The sequence below is a fragment of the Heptranchias perlo genome, chromosome 17 (assembly GCF_035084215.1).
Source record: "Heptranchias perlo isolate sHepPer1 chromosome 17, sHepPer1.hap1, whole genome shotgun sequence".
Taxonomy (NCBI): domain Eukaryota; kingdom Metazoa; phylum Chordata; class Chondrichthyes; order Hexanchiformes; family Hexanchidae; genus Heptranchias; species Heptranchias perlo.
This window is the reverse complement of record NC_090341.1, coordinates 2,772,678-2,797,191: the sequence shown is the minus strand read 5'-3', so window position 1 is coordinate 2,797,191 and position 24,514 is coordinate 2,772,678. Positions and strand designations below refer to the sequence as shown.

The following is a 24,514-nucleotide window of genomic DNA, read 5'->3' as shown; positions in this document are numbered from 1 at the left end:
AATTGTCACCGAGATTGAGGAGAGAGATAAGAAGAAATTGCTTTACACGGGAGTTTGTTGGAACGTGGAATAATTTGCCACAGGGAGTGGTCGAGGCAGCGATCATTGCAACTTTTAAGGGAAAATTGGATAAATATTTGTAGAGGAGGAGGATACAGGGCCATGGGGGGAGAGCGGGGCAGTGAGATTAGTTTGGGGATTGATACAGGGCCATGGGGGGAGAGCGGGGCAGTGAGATTAGTTTGGGGATTGATACAGGGCCATGGGGGGAGAGCGGGGCAGTGAGATTAGTTTGGGGATTGATACAGGGCCATGGGGGGAGAGCGGGGCAGTGAGATTAGTTTGGGGATTGATACAGGGCCATGGGGGGAGAGCGGGGCAGTGAGATTAGTTTGGGGATTGATACAGGGCCATGGGGGGAGAGCGGGGCAGTGAGATTAGTTTGGGGATTGATACAGGGCCATGGGGGGAGAGCGGGGCAGTGAGATTAGTTTGGGGATTGATACAGGGCCATGGGGGGAGAGCGGGGCAGTGAGATTAGTTTGGGGATTGATACAGGGCCATGGGGGGAGAGCGGGGCAGTGAGATTAGTTTGGGGATTGATACAGGGCCATGGAACATAGGAAGGAACATAGGAACAGGAGTAGGCCATTCAGCCCCTCGTGCCTGCTCCGCCATTTGATAAGATCATGGCTGATCTGTGATCTAACTCCATATACCTGCCTTTGGCCCATATCCCTTAATACCTTTGGTTGCCAAAAAGCTATCCATCTCAGATTTAAATTTAGCAATTGAGCTAGTATCAATTGCCGTTTGCGGAAGAGAGTTCCAAACTTCTACCACCCTTTGTGTGTAGAAATGTTTTCTAATCTCGCTCCCGAAAGGTCTGGCTCTAATTTTTAGACTGTGCCCCCTACTCCTAAAATCCCCAACCAGCGGAAATAGTTTCTCTCTATCCACCCTATCCGTTCCCCTTAATATCTTATAAACTTCGATCAGATCACCCCTTAACCTTTGAAACTCCAGAGAATACAACCCCAATTTGTGTAATCGCTCCTCATAACTTAACCCTTGAAGTCCGGGTATCATTCCAGTAAACCTACGCTGCACTCCCTCCAAGGCCAATATGTCCTTCCGAAGGTGCGGTGCCCAGAACTGCTCACAGTACTCCAGTATGGGGGGAGAGCGGGACAGTGAGATTAGTTTTGGGGATTGATACAGGGCTACGGGGAGAGAGCGGGGCAGTGAGATTAGTTCGGGATTGCTCTAACGAAGAACCGGCACAGACTTGATGGGCTGAATGGCCTCCTTCTGCACTTCACTTGCCTGTTTGAATGCTGACCGACCTGGTGTGTATCTCCAGCATTACTGGGTTTTATTTTTTTTTCCTAAATTGCTTCGCAAAGATTGTCTTGGAGAAGGGATGAAAACATTACCCTTTTCCTCTGCTCCCTCTCAATATCTCGAAGGACGAAAATATCACAGCCACGAGGCATCCTGAAAGGGTTGTGTCTCTCATCCTGTAATTTATTGCATTCTGCGGATAAGGACAGAAATAGTTCTGTTTTGGACGATACATTATTCACTTTCCTTTTTCTTCTATCCGCGCTCTGTGACCACGAAAGAAAGAAAGAAAGAAAGCAAGAACTTGCATTTATATAGAGCCTATAGGAAGTCCCAAAGAGCTTTACAGCCAATAAAGTACTTTTGAAGTGTAGTCACAGTTGTAATGTAGGAAACTCGGCAGCCAACTTGCGCACAGCAAGATCCCACAAACAGCAATGTGATAATGAACAGATCATCTGTTCTTAGTGATGTTGGTTGAGGGATAAATATTGGCCCAGGACACCGGGGAGAACTCCCCTGATCTTCTTCAAAATAATGTCCGTGGGATCTTTTATGTCCGCCTGAGAGGGCAGACGGGGCCTTGGATTAACGTCTCATTCGAGAGATGGCACCTCCGTCAGTGCAGCACTCCCTTAGTACTGACCCTCCGACAGTGCAGCACTCCCTCAGTACTGACCCTCCGACAGTGCAGCACTCCCTCAGTACTGACCCTCCGACAGTGCACCGCTCCCTCAGTACTGACCCTCCGACAGTGCAGCACTCCCTCAGTACTGACCCTCCGACAGTGCAGCACTCCCTCAGTACCGACCCTCCGACAGTGCACCGCTCCCTCAGTACTGACCCTCCGACAGTGCAGCGCTCCCTCAGTACTGACCCTCCGACAGTGCAGCGCTCCCTCAGTACTGATCCTCCGACAGTGCACCGCTCCCTCAGTACTGACCCTCCGACAGTGCAGCGCTCCCTCAGTACTGACCCTCCGACAGTGCAGCGCTCTCTCAGTACTGACCCTCCGACAGTGCTCCGCTCCCTCAGTACTGACCCTCCGACAGTGCGGCCCTCCCTCAGTACTGACCCTCCGACAGTGCAGCGCTCCCTCAGTACTGACCCTCCGACAGCGCAGCGCTCCCTCAGTACTGACCCTCCGACAGTGCACCGCTCCCTCAGTACTGACCCTCCGACAGTGCAGCGCTCCCTCAGTACTACACTGGGAGTGTGACGAGGGCAAGTTTTGATGTCTCGCTGCGAGCCACGCCACCATGGGGGCACGTGACACCACCGTGGGGTCTGGGGTAGACAACGCATAGCATCTGGGACCCCTTCTGGGACCAGAATCCAATACAGCTAGTTGATGGGATGAAAGTGTCCTGTGTCTGCTTGGCGTGAAGGTCTAAATGAAGAGGCCATCGCAACCTAGTTCCTAGGCCCACAGTACCGACCCTGTATTAGCATAAACGGCAATTTTAGTCACATAGACCCCAGGATGAGTTTTGTGGGAATTGCAAAAGTGTAGTCAGGGTACTGTTTGGAAGCTGGGACAGTTTAGAGGGAGTTTTACTCTGTATCTAACCCGTGCTGTATCTGCCCTGGGAGTGTTTGATGGGACAGTGTAGAGGGAGCTTTACTCTGTATCTAACCCTGTACCTGCCCTGAGAGTGTTTCATGGGACAGTGTAGAGGGAGCTTTACTCTGTATCTAACCCTGTACCTGCCCTGAGAGTGTTTGATGGGACAGTGTAGAGGGAGCTTTACTCTGTATCTAACCCGTGCTGTACCTGCCCTGGGAGTGTTTGATGGGACAGTGTAGAGGGAGCTTTACTCTGTATCTAACCCTGTACCTGCCCTGAGAGTGTTTGATGGGACAGTGTAGAGGGAGCTTTACTCTGTATCTAACCCGTGCTGTACCTGCCCTGGGAGTGTTTGATGGGACAGTGTAGAGGGAGCTTTACTCTGTATCTAACCCGTGCTGCACCTGCCCTGGGAGTGTTTGACTTTACTCTGCATTTCGCCATTTAGCCTGAGCAGTGAAACAGTTACCGTGTCTCGGGGTACAGAGGTGGGTGTGTTGAGCATGCAGTTTGACGTGCCGTGCGGTACATCGGAATAGAAAAACCATTGTTAATCCTGTGACTCTATCCAATTCAATGCATGCGTTAAGAAACAAAAATTTGCAACCTAGGAGATTCAGTTTGCTTGTAGTGAGCTGCCTTTTTGCTATGAACATAGGTTAAAAATGTTGGAAGAGAGTCCGAATCGTAATGATTGAGTGCCTGAAATGGAAAGATTTCTGTTCTCCACTAACATATTGAGGAGTGGAAATGGTAAATGTACTTAATTGAGACTCGTTCCCGTCTTCCTGCAGTTTCAAACAGTTTTGAAACCAAAAAATACCTCTGCAATTAAATAACTTACATAGAATCACACAGCACAGAAGGAGGCCATTCGGCCCATCGAGCCTGTGCCGGCTCTTTGAAGGAGCTATCCAATTAGTCCCACTCCCTCTGCTCTTTCCCCATTGCCCTGCAAATGTTTCCCTTTCTGATAAAATCACAGGCCATCAACAACAAATCTTCACAACACTTACCGTCGGAGCGAACAGCATGCGATTAATTACCTGAAACTCGAGACTTTTCTGCCTCGGCTGTTAATTTCTCAGACTGTGGCGAACTCATTTGTGACACTGAATAAGTGGGAAAGGAAAATATCATGAGATAGAAAGTGCTGGAAAGACAGATCATGTTCATCAGCATCTGAAAGAGAAAAGGTTTAAAAAAACCTACGTGAGATGAGTTCATAGACCAGTTCTTGGTGAGAAGATTGGCAAAACCACAAGTTGGCTGTCACCACACTGGTTCAGTAGGAAACGCTCTTCTGATCTAATGGCTGAGGTACATTGGGACAGTGTAGAGGGAGCTTTACTCTGTATCTAACCCGTGCTGTACCTGCCCTGGGAGTGTTTGATGGACAGTGTAGAGGGAGCTTTACTCTGTATCTAACCCTGTACCTGCCCTGGGAGTGTTTGATGGGACAGTGTAGAGGGAGCTTTACTCTGTATCTAACCCTGTACCTGCCCTGGGAGTGTTTGATGGGACAGTGTAGAGGGAGCTTTACTCTGTATCTAACCCTGTACCTGCCCTGGGAGTGTTTGATGGGACAGTGTAGAGGGAGCTTTACTCTGTATCTAACCCGTGCTGTACCTGCCCTGGGAGTGTTAGATGGGACAGTGTAGAGGGAGCTTTACTCTGTATCTAACCCTGTACCTGCCCTGGGAGTGTTTGATGGGACAGTGTAGAGGAAGCTTTACTCTGTACCTAACCCTGTACCTGCCCTGGGAGTGTTTGATGGGACAGTGTAGAGGGAGCTTTACTCTGTATCTAACCCATGCTGTACTTGCCCTGGGAGCGTTTGAAGGGACAGTGTAGAGGGAGCTTTACTCTGTATCTAACCTGTGCTGTACCTGCCCTGGGAGTGTTTGATGAGACAGTGTAGAGGGAGCTTTACTCTGTATCTAACCCGTGCTGTACCTGCCCTGGGAGTGTTTGATGGGTCAGTGTAGAGGGAGCTTTACTCTGTATCTAACCCTGTACCTGCCCTGGGAGTGTTTGATGGGACAGTGTAGAGGGAGCTTTACTCTGTATCTAACCTGTGCTGTACCTGCCCTGGGAGTGTTTGATGAGACAGTGTAGAGGGAGCTTTACTCTGTATCTAACCCGTGCTGTACCTGTCCTGGGAGTGTTTGATGAGACAGTGTAGAGGGAGCTTTACTCTGTATCTAACCCGTGCTGTACCTGCCCTGGGAGTGTTTGATGGGTCAGTGTAGAGGGAGCTTTACTCTGTATCTAACCCGTGCTGTACTTGCCCTGGGAGTGTTTGATGGGACAGTGTAGAGGGAGCTTTACTCTGTATCTAACCCGTGCTGTACCTACCCTGGGAGTGTTTGATGGGACAGTGTAGAGGGAGCTTTACTCTGTATCTAACTTGTGCTGTACCTGCCCTGGGAGTGTTTGAAAGGACACTGGGGATCTCCACTAGGTTTAATCACATTGATTAGTATGAAAAAACAAAAAAGTTTAAACAAAGAAAACATATATTTATATTCTTACTTGAGGCTTTCTGTGAGCTCGCTATCTCAGGAGACAGAGGTGAAGAAGGCTGTGCTTCAGAGGCCATGTTTTCAGAAATTTCCTCCAGCAGAATTTATCTAAATAGAAGCAAGAGAGACTGAGATGCAGAATCATCCTACAATAGTGGAACATCAAGACAGGCAGAGGCACGGATTCCCCCGATCGCTCACTTGGTAATCGCCCCGAGCTACTTGGTAGTAAGTCACACGGACCCTAAAGGTCGAAGGTTGGATGCCTGCTCCGTGCCAACTCGCTGATCTCGGCCCCAGGTTAAGAGAGGAGAGTGGGGAGGCGGGTGAGGGGTGGGGGCAGGATGCAGAACCTCAGTCAGGGATCCCACTCCTGTTCACGTGCGGATATTAGTCACGGTGGTGTGTCGTGTTACGGGAACCGGCCGCCCCAGCTGCTCTGGCCCACACGTGACTGCTGTCACACACTCCGCGCTTGACCCTAAATCACCTCTACGGTGGCCGAGCAGACCACTCAGTAGCGAGAACAATTGGTACGAAGGCCCGCTACCACGTTCTCAGGGCGTCTGGAGACGGGGCAATCAATGCCGGCCTTGCCCACATCCCGGAGTATGTAGTTTTTAAAATGCGTCGAGTGACAACGGCACTTTCAATATCGGTGTCTGTCCCTAATCACTAACCCTCTAACCCTAACTCCAACCCCTAACCCTAAACCGTCCGGTGTCACTATCGTTGACTATCCCTAACCACTAATCCCTTGGCCCAACCCTAAACTGTACGGTGTCAATTGTCACCTCAACCCCTGGTCCTAATCCTAAATCACGCAGGATCAACATCGCGATGCAGGTCGGTTGCTTTACATCAAGTTACATAAAAACTACAGCTCAAACAGGCCATTCGGCCCACCTGGTCTATCCCGGTGTTTATGCTCCACACGAGCCTCCTCCCTCCCTACTTCATCTCACCCCATCAGCATATCCTTCTATTCCTTTCTCCCTCATGTGTTTATCCAGCTTCCCCTTAAATGTATCTACACTATTCACCTCAACTACTCCTTGTGGGAGCGAGTTCCACATTCTCACCACTCTCTGGGTAAAGAAGTTTCTCCTGAATTTGCTATTGGATTTATTAGTGACTATCTTATATTTATGGCCCCCTAGTTCTGGTCTCCCCCACAAGTGGAAACATCTTCTCTACATCTACCCGATCAAACCCTTTCATTATTTTAAAGACCTCTATCAGGCCACCTCTCAGCCTTCTCTTTTCTACAGAAAAGAGCCCCAGCCTGATCAGCCTTTCCTGATAAGGAGATCCTCTCAGTTCTGCTATAATCCTTGTGAATCTTTTTTGCACCTTCTCCAGTGCCTCTATATCCTTTCAATAGTCACATCGTAAACAGAAAGTGAGGTGAGTATGGGAACAGGCCTCATTAGACAAACAGCCTGCCGGTACTGCCTGGACTCACCTCGGAGGAGTGAACACTGGGGTGAGGTAACCGAGCAAGAGTCTGCACTTTCAGCAGAGAAAGCTGGAGGAGAGGAGGGACACCTTGAACTCTCTGTTACTTCACCCCTTCTTTCACTTCTCCGGCATTGGAAGCAAAGGGCTGCCGGTATTTTCGTTTTGTTTTGTGAAAGACTGACAATGAGGTAACAATATAGTGAGCTGCAGGTCACTCGAAAATGGGAGACCAATCCAGTCCACATAGACATATCTTCCAGCCAAACTCACTGGATCGTGATTGGGAGCATGGTCCCTGGCTGATTTCCTCCTCTCCCTCTCCTAGTCTAGGGGAGATGATGTGGAGATGCCGGTGATGGACTGGGGTGGACAAATGTAAGGACTTGCACAAGGTTATAGTCCAACAGTTTTATTTTAAATCACAAGCTTTCGGAGCTTACCTCCTTCGTCAGGTGAGTGAGGGTTCTAAAAACGCACAGCATATATAGTCAGAGAACAATGCCTGGTGATTACAGATAATCTTTCCAACTGCCTCCTCTCACATCTCGGCTGGGAGACGATCACAGCAATCAAAGGTGTCGTTGGTGTTGCGGAGGCTAATTGTAGCTTCCCAACAGTTGCCCCTTGGCTGATACTAGCCAACTCAGCACAGAGCCAGGGATCAAACTTGGGACCTTCTTCATAGAATCATACAGCACAGAAGGAGACCATTCGGCCCATCTTGCCTGTGCTGTCTCATTGAAAGAGCCATTCAATTATTCTCTCTCTTTCCCCCATACCCCTGCAAATATTTTTCCCCCTTTGGTTTGCACGGTTCAGTTGCAGCATCTTAATAAACACACACACCGGGAGATAGAAGAAAAATGAGCCCCAATTTGAAGGGGCAGACGTGCAAATGAGAACAACAATTTGCAATTAGAGTTACAACAAATATTAGTTGAACAGTTATGTTACAAAAAAAGTTTAAAAAGAGTAACAAAAACATTAAAATAACCATCACCCAAGCAACACAGACTGAGAGACTTGCAAACAGAGTAGATGCCCTGTTATCTACCAATACCTGGATCTGTACCAGTAGATGTACCTTTATGTGGACCGGTAGATGTACCTGGACCTGGACCTATATATGTACCGGTAGATGTACCTGTACATGTACCTGGATCTGTATATGTATCTGGATTGGTGCCTAGATCCGGAACTGGACCTGGATCCAGACCTGTACCTGGATCCCGATCTGGACCTGTATATGTACCTGTACTTGGATCCGGACCTGGATCCGGATCTTAGGAAAGAATCATAGAAAGATTACAGCACGGAAGGAGGCCATTCGGCCCATCGAGTCCGTGTTGGCTCTATACAAGAGTGATCCAGCTAGTCCCACTCCGCCGCCCTTTCCCCGTAGCCCTGCAAATTTTTTCCTTTCAAGTACTTATCCAGTTCCCTTTTGAAGGCCATGATTGAATCTGCCTCCACCACCCCCTCGGGCAGTCCATTCCAGATCCTAACCGCTCGCTGTGTAAAAAAGTTTTCCCTCATGTCACCTTTGGTTCTTTTGCCAATCACCTTAAATCTATGTCCCCTGGTACATTGACCCTTCCACCAATGACAAATCCAATCCGGCCAATTACCACCCCATCAGTCTACTCTCAATCATCAGCAAAGTGATGGAAGGTGTCGTCGACTGTGCTATCACCAATAACCTGCTCACCGATGCTCAGTTTGGGTTCTGCCAGCACCACTCGGCTCCAGACCTCATTACAGCCTTGGTCCAAACATGGACAAAAGAGTTGAATTCCAGAGCTAAGGTGAGAGTGACTGCCCTTGACATCAAGGCAGCATTTGACCGAGTGTGGCACCAAGGAGCCCTAGTAAAATTGAAGTCAATGGGAATCAGGGGGAAAACTCTCCAGTGGCTGGAGTCATACCTAGCACAAAGGAAGATGGTAGTGGTTGTTGGAGGCCAATCATCTCAGCCCCAGGGCATTGCTGCAGGAGTTCCTCAGGGCAGTGTCCTAGGCCCAACCATCTTCAGCTGCTTCATCAATGACCTTCCCTTCATCATAAGGTCAGAAATGGGGATGTTCGCTGATGATTGCACAGTGTTCAGTTCCATTCGCAACCCCTCAGATAATGAAGCAGTCCGTGCCTGCATGCAGCAAGACCTGGACAACATCCAGGCTTGGGCTCATAAGTGGCAAGTAACATTCGCACCAGACAAGTGCCAGGCAATGACCATCTCCAACAAGAGAGAGTCTAACCACATCCCCTTGACATTCAACGGCATTACCATCGCCGAATCCCCCACCATCAACATCCTGGGGGTCACCATTAACCAGAAACTTAACTGGACCAGCCATATAAATACTGTGGCTACAAGAGCAGGTCAGAGGCTGGGTATTCTGTGGCAAGTGACTCACCTCCTGACTCCCCAAAGCCTTTCCACCATCTACAAGGCACAAGTCAGGAGTGTGATGGAATACTCTCCACTTGCCTGGATGAGCGCAGTCCAACAACACTCAAGAAGCTCGACACCATCCAGGACAAAGCAGCCCACTTGATTGGCACCCCATCCACCACCCTAAACATTCACTCCCTTCACTACTACTTCACATTTCTCTGCGTTAAATTTCATCTGCCACATGTCTGCGCATTTCACCAGTCTGTCTGTCCTCCTGAAGTCTGTTACTATCCTCCACATTCTTCACTACATTTCCAAGTTTCATGTCATCTGCAAACTTTGAAATTATACCCTCCATACCCTAATCCAGGTCGTTGATATATACCCTGCCTCTGTCCATCTGTTGCTGAAGCCTTCATCAATCCAGGTACAATTACTGCAATGCTCTTGATCTGGACCTGGACCTGTATATGTACCTGGACCTGGACCCGGACCTGGACCTGGACCCGGATCCGGACCTGGATCTGTGCCTGGACCTGGACATGGACCTGGATCTGTATCTGGATATGGATCTGTACCTGGACCTGGATCAGGACCTGGATCTGTACCTGTACCTGGATCTGTACCTGTACCTGGATCTGGACCTGTATATGGATCAGGATCTGGATCTGTACCTGTACCTGGACTTGTGCCTGGATCAGGATCAGTACCTGGACCTGTACCTGGATCAGGATCTGTATCTGGACCTGGATCTGTACCTGGATCAGGATCTGTATCTGGACCTGGATCTGTACCTGGATCAGGATCTGTATCTGGACCTGGATCTGTACCTGGATCAGGATCTGTATCTGGACCTGGATCTGTACCTGGATCAGGATCTGTATCTGGACCTGGATCTGTACCTGGATCAGGATCTGTATCTGGACCTGGATCTGTACCTGTACCTGGATCTGTACCTGGATCAGGATCTGTACCTGGATCAGGATCTGTACCTGGACCTGGATCTGTATCTGTACCTGGACTTGTACCTGGATCTGTATCTGGACCTGGATCTGTACCTGGATCAGGATCTGTATCTGGACCTGGATCTGTACCTGGATCAGGATCTGTATCTGGACCTGGACTTGTATCTGGACCTGGATCACGTGCGTCTCTTGGTTCTCCAGGTCGCCGAAGCGTCTGTTTGGTTACCACGGCAACCGTGGGTTGTTTCTTTGCTTAGCAACGCCAGGTCACCAACACCAGAAACTATTTAATTTTATTATATTTCCCCCACTCTCGTGACTCTTAATGAAAAAAAATCTGTTAGGGCCAGGAATGTTTTAAAAATATATTAATAGGGAGACAGAGACTCTATTTATTGCCACCCCCTTCGTGCGCGCGCTCGCAGCTCAAACGTCACCGGTCGGGGGCGCGATGACGCAATCTACGGGACGTCACAGCCATTGCGTAACGGGGGCGAGGTCAAAGGTCAGTGTGGGTATTTGACGGTTTAACGGTTTAACGCCGATTGGTTTTAAGAGTTAATTTTACTTGAAAGGAAACTGAATCCGGAATATTGAATGTTGTTAAATACCGACCTTCCGGGAGGACTTGAGCTGAATTTTAAACTTTTTTTTAAAACTTTGTTCACCTCAGTTTAGGCCTGTCCTGGGGACCCAGGCCTCAGGCTCTCTTCAGTTTCTCACCCGGGCAGAGGCTGCCGCCGCCCCAGTGCTGTCAGCCAGGCCCCGGCCTGCACGGAGAGCTGCGCATGGGGTCTGTGTCCAATGGTGAACACGGATTTACACCAACCGGAGCAAACTTCAAAAAACCAAATCACAAACTACAACAGCCTGCATTTATATAGCGCCTTTAACAACAACGTGCATTTATATAGCGCCTTTAACAACAACAACCTGCATTTATATAGCGCCTTTAACGTCGTAAAACCTCCCAAGGCGCTTCACAGGAGCATAAATCAGACAAAAATTTGACATGGATCCACATGAGTTATTAGGACAGATGACCAAAAGCTTGGTCAAAGAGGTAGGGTTTGAAAGGAGGAGAGAGAGGCGGAGAGGTTTGGGGGGGTGGGGAGGGAATTCCAAATCTTGGGGCCCAGGCAGCTGAAGGCACGGCCGCCAATGGTGGAGCGATGGAAATCGGGGATGCGCAAGGGTTGTAGAAGTTTGGAACTCTCTTCCGCAAACGGCAATTGATACTAGCGCAATTGCTAAATTTAAATGTGAGATAGATAGCTTTTTGGCAACCAAAGGTATTAAGGGATATGGGCCAAAGGCAGGTATATGGAGTTAGATCACAGATCAGCCATGATCTTATCAAATGGCGGAGCAGGCACGAGGGGCTGAATGGCCTACTCCTGTTCCTATGTACTTCCTATGTAAGAGGGATGAAGGGATTTGTAAACAAGGATGAGAATTTTAAAATCAAGGTGTTCCCGGACCGGGAGCCAATGTAGGTCAGCGAGCACAGGGGGTGATGGGTGAATGGGACTTGGAGCGAGTTAGGATACGGGCAGCAGAGTTTTGCATGAGTTGAAGTTTACGGAGGGTGGAAGATGGGAGGCCGGCCAGGAGAGCATTGGAATAGTTGTTGGATAATTGCTCCTGTAACACGACTTTATTATGTTAGAGGCGCTATATGAATATAAGTTGTTGTTGTTGGAGTGTTTGATGGGACAGTGTAGAGGGAGCTTTACTCTGTATCTAACCCGTGCTGTACCTGCGCTGGGAGTGTTTGATGGGACAATGTAGAGGGAGCTTTACTCTGTATCTAACCCGTGCTGTACCTGCCCTGGGAGTGTTTGATGGGACAGTGTAGAGGGAGCTTTACTCTGTATCCAACCCTTCCCACACCTTCATAGTATTTGTATAGGAATACAAAAGGAAACATCTAACAAAATATGACTTCAGCTTTACTTGTGCATTCATGGTTTAATTCCATTTCTTCTTTTTCAGTTCACACGTGCTGAAGACATTCGAATAAACTTAACGGGTCCTTACTGTAATGTATCAATCCTTGTCCAAGCATGGCCGCCAGCCATACCTGGCACAGCTGGAAGCAAGAAAACGACGCCTGGAGCTTTATCGGGAGCGGAGAAAAGGCCTGATTAATATCGCCAGGGAAATCACAAGTTGGCTGCTGCTGAAAGATGAACTGAGCTTGGCTAGCGATGCTTCTCTCGCTAAATTCCTTATCGATTATTACAGGTCTGGTATTTTCCTATATTGTTTCGAGTCCCCTGTAACACGCTTCATTTTTTTCACTGTGAAAGTGTCCATGAACCCAACTTTAAGAATTAAAATCATCCAATAATGAAGAGGCAATGATTTTTTTTAATGTGAACTCTTTTTTCAATCTCTCTAGATCCCATGGTGTATCCATGCAGTTGGATTCAAGTCCAAAAGCAAGGAGAGAAGCTGTTGACCATAAAAGTTAGTATTTTAAACAAAATATTAATTCACTTGTACAAATCCCCTGTCCTACATGCTGTTTCCCCCTCCTTGCATCCTCACGGTGTTGGAATCAAGATTCATTGCACTGCCCTAATTCTAACCCTAACCTTTCCCTCCCTCGGTCCTTTCTTGTTCCTACAACCTGCAGACGCTTAAAACCCAAGCTTGGCGTCACCAAATCACTACTTGTTGATTTACCTCACCTTCTGTCCTGCTTTTCTCAACCTCAGTGGCATGCCCTTGCACTGGGCCCAGCCCCTTCAACTTGGTTGTCAGTTTAAAAGCAAGGCTATGACACACTGAGGGGTTGAGGTACTAATTTGAAAATGTCATTTCAGTGCCAGAAAGTGTTACAGTATTGGAACACTAGCCGACCTTAGAACCATCGTGTTTACAGTGCAGAAGGAGGCCATTCAGCTCTTTGCTAGAGCAATCCAGACCTAACCCCACTGCCCTACTCTCTCTCCACAGTCCTATACAGGAACATAGAAATTGCTAGACAAAAAAAGACCAAGGTCCATGTAGTTCGCCTTCTACCATCCTGGTAGAGGGTTCATTCAGAGGGTTGTGAATCTTTGGAATTCTCTACTCCAGAGGGCTGTGGTTGCTCCGACATTGAGTATTCAAGACTCAGATCGATGGATATTTGGACACTAAGGGAATCGAGGGATATGGGGATCGGGCGGTAAAGTGGAGTTGAGGTCGAAGATCAGCCATGATCTGATTGAATGGCGGAGCAGGCTCGAGGGGCCGTATGGCCTATTCCTGCTCCTATTTCATATGTCCTTATGGTAGTCGCATAATACAACGATAATGGATTGTTGACCAATCCTAGCAGTCAATCTCTGTCAATGAGTCTGCAACAGACCCAGACATGAGGTGAGGGAAACCCCCAGTGGGGGAAGAGTTTTGGGAACCATAGGTCCAAAGTCACCTGTTTCTCCTGAGCCTGTTACACTCACCACACGTCATGTCTCAAATTACTCATATTTATCCCAAAATGTTATTTTCTAAAATCACTCTAATTTGCATTTGAATGAATCAATACGATCTGCTTCCACCGTTTCCAGGGAGCCTGTTCCATAGATTGACCACTCGCTCACTGAAATAATGAATCGCAGATTACTTTTGAATTTACCCCCTTCAAGCGCAGGCCGTGTCCTCTAGTTCCACTGTTCTAGACAAGGTGAAACAGCTTGTCATGGTCTACATTATCTAATCACTTTAGAATCTTATTTATATTTATACAGGGGGTATCTAAAAAGTTCAGGAGATATATATTCCACCAAAAAATAAGAACAAACCAACCAAGAATGAGGTGCCATGGATGAATAAAAACATGACAATAACATTGAATCTAAAGAAAAAGGCATACACAAACCACAAATAATAAAGGAGAGGATGACAAAAGGGAATAAGATAAGCTTATGAAAGAGATTAAAAAGACAATTAGGAAGGCAAAGAGGAAATATGAAAGAATATAAAAAGAAATAAAGTATTCTATAGGCACATAAGTAACAAAAGGAGAATTAAGATAGGCACAGGGCCACTAAGGGATGAGCAAGATAAACTCTTGGAAGATAAGACAGGCAGGATAAGACAAGGCAGGGGTACTCAATACATACTTTACTTCAGATTTCAGTGAACAGACTAACAAAGAAGAAATGACGAGTAGAAGAAGTCAAGAGGGATATTATAACCATCAAGATAGAAAGAAAGAAGATACCAGACAAACTAGCCAAACTTAAAGGAAGACCACGTCCTCGGTCCAGATGGATTGCATCCACTCAAAGAAACTAGGGAGGAGATAGCAGAGACACTAGTATCCATACATTAAAAAAAATCAATAGAGAAAGGAAAAGAGATCTAAGAGGAGGCCTGATAGAAGATACTATAGGGGACAGCAGGCCCTGTGAATATTGTAGAGCACCGCAGACACTATATATTGTGATGCATTCACACGTGAGACTTTGAACTAATTTTCCGCACAGCAGTAGGTGTTGTTTCTTTGAATAGATTCTCTAAGCAAAGCAGTATATACATTCTATATGTACATATACACACAGAAAGGATATGATGTTTTATCTTGCTAGGCAAAGATGAAAGCAATAGTTCATCATCCACATCCTCGTCAGGAAACCAAAGTGAACAGCCTGCCCAGTCCTTGCTGATAGGGAAATTTCCTCGAAGGACTACTCCACACTTATTGTCAGCTGCCGGGTACGTTTCTCTGTAAATCACAGTGGATGTTCATACTGCAAAATGCCGGATAATGATTTGTGCGTGATGCTGGAAAAGGCTAATTTTATGATTGCTGCTGTAGCACGTGTGAGTGTAACATGGTTGTTTATGTTTCTGTTTCTTTTTTGTTTCTCTTCCCCAAATATTTCTCCCTCCTCTCCTGAAGGTGCTGACTTGCCCTGGGATACATTCACATCCATGAAATTGGTGACCCATTTCCTTGCTAAATGTCGACTACAAGATTCTGTTTAAGGTCATCGCCAACAGGCTCAAGTCTGCTCTGGAGCGGGTGATCCACCCCAATCAGACCTGTACTGTACTCGGCAGGAAGATCTTTGATAGCCTTGCGCTGCTCAGGGATACCATCGCCTACGTACCGGACAGGGGGGTGAACACCTGCCTCATCAGCCTGGACCAGGAGAAGGCCTTCGACAGAATATCCCACACGTACACGATGGACGAGCTCTCCAAAATGGGTTTTGAGGAGGGAATCCGCGATTGGCTCCGACTGCTCTACGCGGACATCCGCAGCGCAGTGCTAATCAACGGGTGGAAGTCGGAGAGATTTCCGATCAGATCTGGAGTCAGGCAGGGCTGTCCTCTCTCTGCGGTCTTGTTCGTGTGTTGTATCGAGCCCTTTGCCGCGTCCATCAGGAAGGACGCAGGTATCGAGGGTGACGATCCCAGGCAGCGGAAGCTCTAAGGTTAAGGCCACCCTGTACATGGACAACATCACTGTCTTCTGCTCCGATCAGCAGTCGGTCCACACACTGATGGGCATCTGCATCCGTTTCGAGCTGACCTCAGGGGCCAGAGTGAACCGAAGTAAGAGTGAGGCCATGTTCTTTGGCGGGGGGAGACCCAATCCTTTGTCCCCTTCACCGTCAAGTCCGACTACCTGAAGATGCTGGGGGTCTGGTTCGGGGGGCCCCGCCTGCACGAAGAACTGGGAGGAGCGGATCGCCAAGGCCAAACAGAAGCTTGGTATGTGGGTGGGGCGATCCTTCTCCATAACCGGCAGGAACCTGATGATAAGGAGTGAGGTACTCGCAGTGTTGCTGTACGTGGCCAGGGTCTGGCCCATTCCCTACAATTCCGCCATCATAGTCACCACTTTGTCTGGAGGTCCAAGGCAGAGCGCTTCTGCAGGGTCATCATGTACAAGCCCCCAGACAAAGTGCCGGGGGGGGGGTGGAAAGAGCGTCCCCAATGCGGCTCTGATCCTGACTGCCACCTTTGTGTGTGCCTCAGGATGTGTGTAGAGCCCCAGTACGCAAACACCAAGTGTCACTACGTGCTGAGTTTCTATCTGTCCAACACACTGAGAAGGCTGGGTCTGGCCACGCTGGTCGAGCAAGCGCAGGTTGTCCCGTTCAGCTGGACCGTCTTTCCTCCACCCCCCACCCCACCTGTCCCAGGTGGAGAAGCTCCTGAGGAGGAACTCCTTCGACCACAAGGCCGTCAGACAGCGGTCGACACGAAACGTTCTGAGAGTCCTGCAAGGAAAGGAGAGGGTGGACTCGATCGGGTTCTTCCCCGACTAGACGGTTGATGCCATTTGGCAGAACGTCTCGCCCAGAACTGACAAACAGGCACCAGGATGTAGCCTGGATGGTGGTGAGAGGGGGCCTTCCCAGTGCGGTCCTACCAACACGCACAGAACCTCAGCACCATCGTGAGCTGCCCTCGAGGCTGTTGCGAGGACAAGAGTGCTGTCCACCTCCTGATGGACTGCCCCTTTGCGCGGAGGGTGTGGAGAGAGATGTGTTAGTATCTGTCCAGGTTCATCCCAAACAGTTCGGTTCTACAGGACGCTGTGCTCTATGAGCTGGTCCCCGGGACACGCACCGAGACAAATATCACCTGCGGCTGGAAGACCATCAACTCGGTGAAGGAGGCCCTTTGGTCCGCCCGAAACCTGCTGGTCTTCCAGCTGAAGGAGCTGTCCACGACCGAGTGTTGCCGACTGGCACACTCCAAGGTCCAGGAGTACGTGCTGCGGGACGCACTGAGGCGAGGTGCGGCCTACGCAAAGGCTCTATGGGGAAAGGGCACCGTGTAAGGCCACCCCACCTTGTATTGTACACCATGAATCATAAGAAATAATGTTTGAATTGTAATATTGAGATCACTTTGTGTACAATCTTTAGTGGTTTTAGTTTGAATTGTACTGGTTTGGAATTGTGATATTTATCTTGAACTATGTGTATCTTTAAATTCTATGAAATAAAGTATATTTTGAAATTAAAAAAAACATTCACAGCCATGGCTCAGTTGGTTGCACTCTTGCCTCTGAGCCAGAGGGTCGTGGGTTCAGAGCCCCACTCCAGAGACTTGAGCCCATGATCCAGGCTGACACTCCCAGTGCAGTACTGAGGGAGTGCTGCTCTGTCAAAGGTGCCATCTTTCAGATGAGACATTAAACCATGTCTGCCCTCTCAGGTGGGCTTAAAAGATCCCACGGCTACTATTCGAAGATGAGCAGGGGAGTTCTCCCCAGTGTCCTGGCCAATATTTATCCCTCAATGAACACCATTAAAACAGATTATCTGGTCAGTTATCACACCGCTATTCAAGAAAGAACATAAGAAATAGGAGCAGGAGTAGGCCAATCGGCCCCTCGAGCCTGCTCCGCCATTCAATAAGATCATGGCTGATCTGATCCTAACCTCAAATCTAAATTCATGTCCAATTTCCTGCCCGCTCCCCGTAACCCCTAATTCCCTTTACTTCTAGGAAACTGTCGATTTCAGTTTTAAATTTATTTAATGATGTAGCTTCCACAGCTTCCTGGGGCAGCAAATTCCACAGACCTACTACCCTCTGAGTGAAGAAGTTTCTCCTCATCTCAGTTTTGAAAGAGCAGCCCCTTATTCTAAGATTATGCCCCCTCGTTCTAGTTTCACCCATCCTTGGGAACATCCTTACCGCATCCACCCGATCAAGCCCCTTCACAATCTTATATGTTTCAATAAGATCGCCTCTCATTCTTCTGAACTCCAATGAGTAGAGTCCCAATCTACTCAACCTCTCCTCATATGTCCGCCCCCTCATCCCCGGGATTAACCGAGTGAACCTTCTTTGTACTGCCTCGAGAGCAAGTATGTCTTTTCTTAAGTATGGAGACCAAAACTGTATGCAGTATTCCAGGTGCGGTCTCACCAATACCTTATATAACTGCAGCAATACCTCCCTGTTTTTATATTCTATCCCCCGAGCAATAAAAGCCAACATTCCGTTGGCCTTCTTGATCACCTGCATACTAACTTTTTGATCTTCTTGCACTAGGACCCCCAGATCCCTTTGTACTGCAGTACTTTCCAGTTTCTCGCCTTTAAGATAATAACTTGCTCTCTGATTTTTCCTGCCAAAGTGCATAACCTCACATTTTCCAATATTGTATTGCATCTGCCAAATCTCCGCCCACTCACCCAGCCTGTCTATATCCCCCTGTAGGTTTTTTATGTCCTCCTCACTCTCCACTTTCCCTCCCATCTTTATATCATCTGCAAACTTTGATATGTTACACTTGGTCCCCTCCTCCAAATCGTTAATATAAGGAGGGAGAGAGAAAAAGGATCTATAGGCCAGTTAGCCTGACATCAGTCGTCGGGAAAATCTGGAATCCATTATTAAGGAAGTGGTAACAGGGCACTTAGAAAATCATAATATGATTAGGCAGAGTCAATATGGTTTTATGAAAGGAAAATTGTGTTTGACAACTCTATTGGAATTTTGAGGATTTAACTAGCAGGGTAGGTAAAGGGGAACCATTGGATATAGTATTTTTGGATTTTCAAAAGGCATTCGATAAAGTGCCACATAAAAAGTTGTTAAGCAAGATGAAGGCTCATGGGGTTGGTGGTAACATATTAGCATGGATAGAGGATTGGTTAATGGACAGAAAACAGAGAGTAGGGATAAACGGGTCATTCTCAGGTTGTCAGGCTGTAACTAGTGGGGTGCCGCAAGGATCAGTGCTTGGGCCTCAGCTATTTACAATCTACATTAATGGCTTAGATGAAGGGACTGAGTGTAATGTATCCAAGTTTGCTGATGATACAAAGCTTGGTGGAAAAGTAAGCTGTGAGGAGGACACAAAGAGTCTGCAAAGGGATATAGACAGGTTAAGTGAGTGGGCAAGAAGGTGGCAGATGGAGTATAATGTGGGGAAATGTGAGGTTATTCACTTTGGTAGGAAGAATAGAAAAACAGAATTTTTTTAAATGGTGAGAAACTATTAAATGTTGGTGTTCAGAGAGATTTGGGTGTCCTTGTACCCGAAACACAGAAAGCTAACATGCAGGTACAGCAAGCAATTAGGAAGGCAAATGGTATGTTGGCCTTTATTGCAAGAAGGTTGGAGTACAAGAGTAAGGAAGTCTTACTACAATTGTACAGGGCTTTGGTGAGACCTCACCTGGAGTACTATGTACAGTTTTGGTCTCCTTACCTATGGAAGGATATACTTATCTTAGAGATGGTGCAACAAAGATTCACTAGATTAATTCCTGGGATGAGAGGGTTGTCCTGTGAGGAGAGATTGAGTAGAATGGGCCTATACTCTCTAGAGTTTAGAAGAATGAGAGGCGATCTCATTGAAACGTATAAAATTCTTAGAGGGCTTGACAGGGTAGATGCTGAGAGGCTGTTTCCCCCGGCTGGAGAGTCTAGAACTAGGGGGTATGGTCTCAGGATAATGTGTGGGCAATTTAGGATTGAGATGAGGAATTTCTTCATTCAGAGGGTGGTGAATTTTTGGAATTCTCTACCCCGGAGGGCTGTGGATGTTCAGACGTTGAGTATATTCAAGACTTTAACAATTTTACTTTAATGAACTTTAAGCTCATTCAGGTGAGGGATGTCTGTGCTGTGGAATGGAATAGTTAGATGGAGAATAAAGCTCCCTCTACACTGTCCCATCAAACACTCCCAGGGCAGGTACAGCACGGGTTAGATACAGAGTAAAGCTCCGTCTACACTGTCCCATCAAACACTCCCAGGGCAGGTACAGCACGGGTGAGATACAAAGTAAAGCTCCCTCGACATTGTCCCATCAAACACTCCCAGGGCAGGTACAGCACGGGTTAGATACAGAGTAAAGCTCCCTCTACACTGTCCCATCAAACACTCCCAGGGCAGGTACAGCACGGGTGAGATACAAAGTAAAGCTCCCTCGACACTGTCCCATCAAACATTCCCAGGGCAGGTACAGAGTAGAACAGAGATCAATAGATTTTTGCACTCTAAGGGAATCAAGGAATCATAGAATCATAGAAATTTACAGCACAGAAGGAGGCCATTTGGCCCATCGTGTCTGTGCCGGCTGAAGAAGAGCTATCCAGCATAATCCCACTTTCCAGTTCTTGATCTGTAGCCCTGCAGGTCACGGCACCTGAAGTGCACATCCAGGTACTTTTTAAATGATTTGAGGGTTTCTGCCTCTCCCACCCTTTCAGGCAGTGAGTTCCAGACCCCCACCACCCTCTGGGCGAAAAAGTTTCACCTCAACTCCCCTCTAATCTTTCTACCAATTACTTTAAATCTATGCCCCTGGTTATTGACCGCTCTGCTAAGGGAATTAGGTCCTTCCTATCCACTCTATCTAGGCCCCTCATAATTTTATATACACCTCAATTAAATCTCCCCTCAGCCTCCTTTGTTCAAAAGAAAACAACCCCAGCCTATTCAATCTTTCCTCAGCTAAAATTCTTCAGTCCTGGCAACACCCTCGTAAATCTCCTCTGCACCCTCTCTAGTGCAATCACATCCTGTAATGTGGTGACCAGAACTGTACGCAGTACTCTAGCTGTGGCCTAACCAATGTTTTATACAGTTCTAGCATAACCTCCCTGCTCTTAAATTCTATGCCTCAGCTAATAAAGGAAAGTATCCCATATGCCTTTTTAACCACTTTATCTATCTGTCCTGTGACCTTCAGGGATCTGTGGACATGCACTCCAAGATCCCTCACTTCCTCTACACCTCTCAGTATCCTCCCATTTATTGTGTATTCCCTTGCCTTGTTTGCCCTCCCCAAATGCATTACCTCACACTTCTCCGGATTGAATTCCATTTGCCACTTTTCTGCCCACCTGACCTGTCCATTGATATCTTCCTGCAGTCTACAGCTTTCCTCCTCACTATCAACCACATGGCCAATTTTTGTATCATGTGCGAACTTCTTAATCATGCCCAATATGGGGATCGGGTGGGAAAGTGGAGTTGAGGTCGAAGATCAGCCATGATCTGACTGAATAGCAGAGCAGGCTCGAGGGGCCGTATGGCTTACTCCTGCTCCATTTCTTATGTTCTTATCACATTGCTGTTTGTGGGATCTTGCTGTCTGCAAATTGGCTGCCGCATTTTCCTACATTACAACAGTGACTACACTTCAAAAGTACTTCATTGGCTGTAAGGTGCTTTGGTTGTGGAGGGTTGTGAAAGGCACTATATAAATGCAGGTTTGTTCGTTCGTTCGTTCTTTCTTTCTTTCTATCAGCGACAGTCACTCACCAATACCTCTCTCAAGAGGATGTTCTTTGTGGGAGTCGAGGCATTGAGTGATGGCGAGCTATTCCATCATGGGAGGGAATCACAGCTGAACCTGACCCTGTTCTGCCCTGAAGATCAAGTATCAAGCACGCACACACTTCCCAGCAGAAGACACTGGATATTGGTCAGAAGCACGAAGCCTATCAGATCTTTCCCATCTCTAGTCAAGGGTGTTCAGGCGAATTGTAGAGTCAGCTGCTACTGGGCCTAGATCAGTTGATTTAGCAATGGATTGGGATGCGACGTTCTGCTCATCATGGCTTGGTTTGATAGGCCAGGCTCTTTACCCACTAGACTACTGGGAGAGTCACTTCTCCCTCCAATGTAGAAAACTATTTTTGATTTTGCTGCTCGATTACACAAGACTGCGTAATATTGACAGGACAGTACTGGTGTTTGAAAATGTTTATTGTGATTATAGTGATTGTTGCAGTATGTGTTTTGCTGGGATGAAGGCTAATTGGCATCATGTAAAACAGCCCAGAGTCTTAATCAACTCATGAATGAGATTTTCGTTCCATTATGGAATGTGCTGGGATGGTCACTTTGACCATTGATGGCAGAACCATGATGTAAATGTTAATCTATGACAGTCAGGCTTGTTCTCAAAATACATACTTTAACAATTTTACTTTAATGAACTTTAAGCTCATTCAGGTGAGGGATGTCTGTGCTGTGGAATGGAATAGTTAGATGGAGAATAAAGCTCCCTCTACACTGTCCCATCAAACACTCCCAGGGCAGGTACAGCACGGGTTAGATACAGAGTAAAGCTCCGTCTACACTGTCCCATCAAACACTCCCAGGGCAGATACAGCACGGGTTAGATACAGAGTAAAGCTCCCTCTACACTGTCCCATCAAACACTCCCAGGGCAGGTACAGCACGGGTTAGATACAAAGTAAAGCTCCCTCTACACTGTCCCATCAAACACTCCCAGGGCAGGTACAGCACGGGTTAGATACAGAGTAAAGCTCCGTCTACACTGTCCCATCAAACACTCCCAGGGCAGGTACAGCACGGGTGAGATACAAAGTAAAGCTCCCTCGACATTGTCCCATCAAACACTCCCAGGGCAGGTACAGCACGGGTTAGATACAGAGTAAAGCTCCCTCTACACTGTCCCATCAAACACTCCCAGGGCAGGTACAGCACGGGTTAGATACAGAGTAAAGCTCCCTCTACACTGTCCCATCAAACACTCCCAGGGCAGGTACAGCACGGGTTAGATACAAAGTAAAGCTCCCTTTACACTGTCCCATCAAACACTCCCAGGGCAGGTACAGCACGGGTTAGATACAGAGTAAAGCTCCCTCTACACTGTCCCATCAAACACTCCCAGGGCAGGTACAGCACGGGTGAGATACAAAGTAAAGCTCCCTCGACACTGTCCCATCAAACATTCCCAGGGCAGGTACAGAGTAGAACTTCCTTTTATCTGCCCCAACAATTATGCCTTAACTCTAAGCTCAGAAGTGCATTCCCTACCAGACCAGTATGATGTTTCTATTTCCTGTACAGGCTGTTTCATGACATCCCTGAGCAAGGTTATCAATGTTTGCTGAAGTGAGGGCAGTTTTGTGCTTTGGTTCCCAAGGAACACAGTTGAGCCTGCCCAAACTCACCTTATGTAGGACCTGGCACACAGCAGAGAAAGGAGATGTTCATCCAGTCACGCTGGATTGGACTCCAATCTTGCGCCCAAAGGCAGAAATAGTGTGTTAATCCACGTCCCCTGATTTTATTACTTATATTTACCAAAGTTTGAATTTAAACACGCAATATGTTTTCTCATGAATGGGTTTCGATTCACTTTCCTAATGCTTCATTTTACTTGCATTTTCTGTTTTTCTTAATGGTCCACTTTTCTCTCCCCGCTCCAAAAATAATCGATTGATGCTGGGTCACAGTTCCACAGACACCAGCAGCCTCATGGAGTGAGGGTTGGCCTGGTTGCTGAGGACCTCTGGATTGTGATGAGGAGCAGGAACCTTGGCTGATCTTCCCTGTCCCTAAGCTGGAGCGCTGAGGCCATTTCTCCCCCCCTCCTCCTCGCCCCCTCCCCCCTCCTCCTCCCCCCCACCCCACCCCCCCTCTCCCCTCCTCCTCACCTCCCCTCCCCCTCCCCCCCACCTCACCTCCCCTCCCCCTCCCCCTCCCTCTCCCCACCTCCCCTCCCCCCCTCCCCCTCCTCCTCCCCCCCACCCCACCCCCCCTCTCCCCTCCTCCTCACCTCCCCTCCCCCTCCCCCCCACATCACCTCCCCCCACCTCCCCCCCACCCCTCCCCACCTCTCCCACCCCCACCTCCCCACCTCCCCTCCCCCTACCTCCCATCCCACCTCCCGTCCCTCCCACCTCCCCTCCCCCCCCACCCTCCCTCCCCTCCCCCCCACCCTCCCAGGACAGGTGACCAAAAGCTTGGTCAAAGCTTAGTTAAGGAGGATCTTAAAAAGGAGGGGAGAGAGGCGGAGAGGTTTGGGGAGGGAATTCGAGAGCTTAGGGCCGAGGCAGCTGAAGGCACGGCCGCCAATGGTGGAGCGATTTAAAAATCAGGGATGGGCAGGAAGCCAGAGTTGGAGGAGCGCAGAGATCTCGGAGGGTTGTAGGGGAGAGGCTCTGGAGGGATTTGAACAACAGGGAGCCAATGTAGGTCAGCGACCACAGGGGGTGATGGGTGAATGGGACTTGGTGAGAGTGTAAATGGAATGTTATTGTCCTGCCAGAGTTCAACATAATATTGTTGTGGTTGATGTTCCTTTCGTATCTTCAGTGCACTACAAGGTGTATCTGTTATTCCAGATTATCCACTGCTGATAGTGACTCGGACCTAGATTACGATAATGAAGGTACAGAGCCGGTGGAAGATTCTGCAGATGTGACTGAATGTCTTTTCCCAGACAAGTAGGTATATTTGGCCTCAATAATATTCCAGGATGACAGGAACATACAATCTATATTTGTTA

At 47.9% G+C, this 24,514-nt stretch overlaps 2 protein-coding genes across 5 annotated transcripts in view; one reads left to right on the top strand and one right to left on the bottom strand.

Annotated features, from left to right (window-relative positions):
* Positions 1–10,467, bottom strand: part of cfap100 (cilia and flagella associated protein 100) — a 48,484-nt gene extending 38,017 nt beyond the window's left edge. The window contains exons 1-4 of one of the 2 annotated variants that reach the window (XM_067998353.1): positions 10,390–10,467; positions 5,447–5,544; positions 3,958–4,023; positions 1,437–1,537 (exon numbers count right to left, since the gene is read on the bottom strand). In XM_067998353.1, the coding sequence (XP_067854454.1) occupies positions 1,437–1,537; positions 3,958–4,023; positions 5,447–5,513 (234 nt within the window). In that variant the 5' untranslated portion in view covers positions 5,514–5,544; positions 10,390–10,467. Of the gene's footprint in view, positions 1–1,436; positions 1,538–3,957; positions 4,024–5,446; positions 5,545–10,017; positions 10,051–10,389 lie in introns of those variants that run through there. The other variant, XM_067998354.1, reaches the window with a different exon arrangement.
* Positions 10,468–10,687: 220 nt separating this feature from the next.
* LOC137333972 (uncharacterized) overlaps positions 10,688–24,514 on the top strand; it is a 31,447-nt gene continuing 17,620 nt past the window's right edge. For 2 of the 3 annotated variants that reach the window (XM_067998352.1, XM_067998350.1), the window contains exons 1-5: positions 10,688–10,765; positions 12,256–12,507; positions 12,665–12,732; positions 14,847–14,973; positions 24,351–24,452. In XM_067998352.1, the coding sequence (XP_067854453.1) occupies positions 12,305–12,507; positions 12,665–12,732; positions 14,847–14,973; positions 24,351–24,452 (500 nt within the window). In that variant the 5' untranslated portion in view covers positions 10,688–10,765; positions 12,256–12,304. The other variant, XM_067998351.1, reaches the window with a different exon arrangement.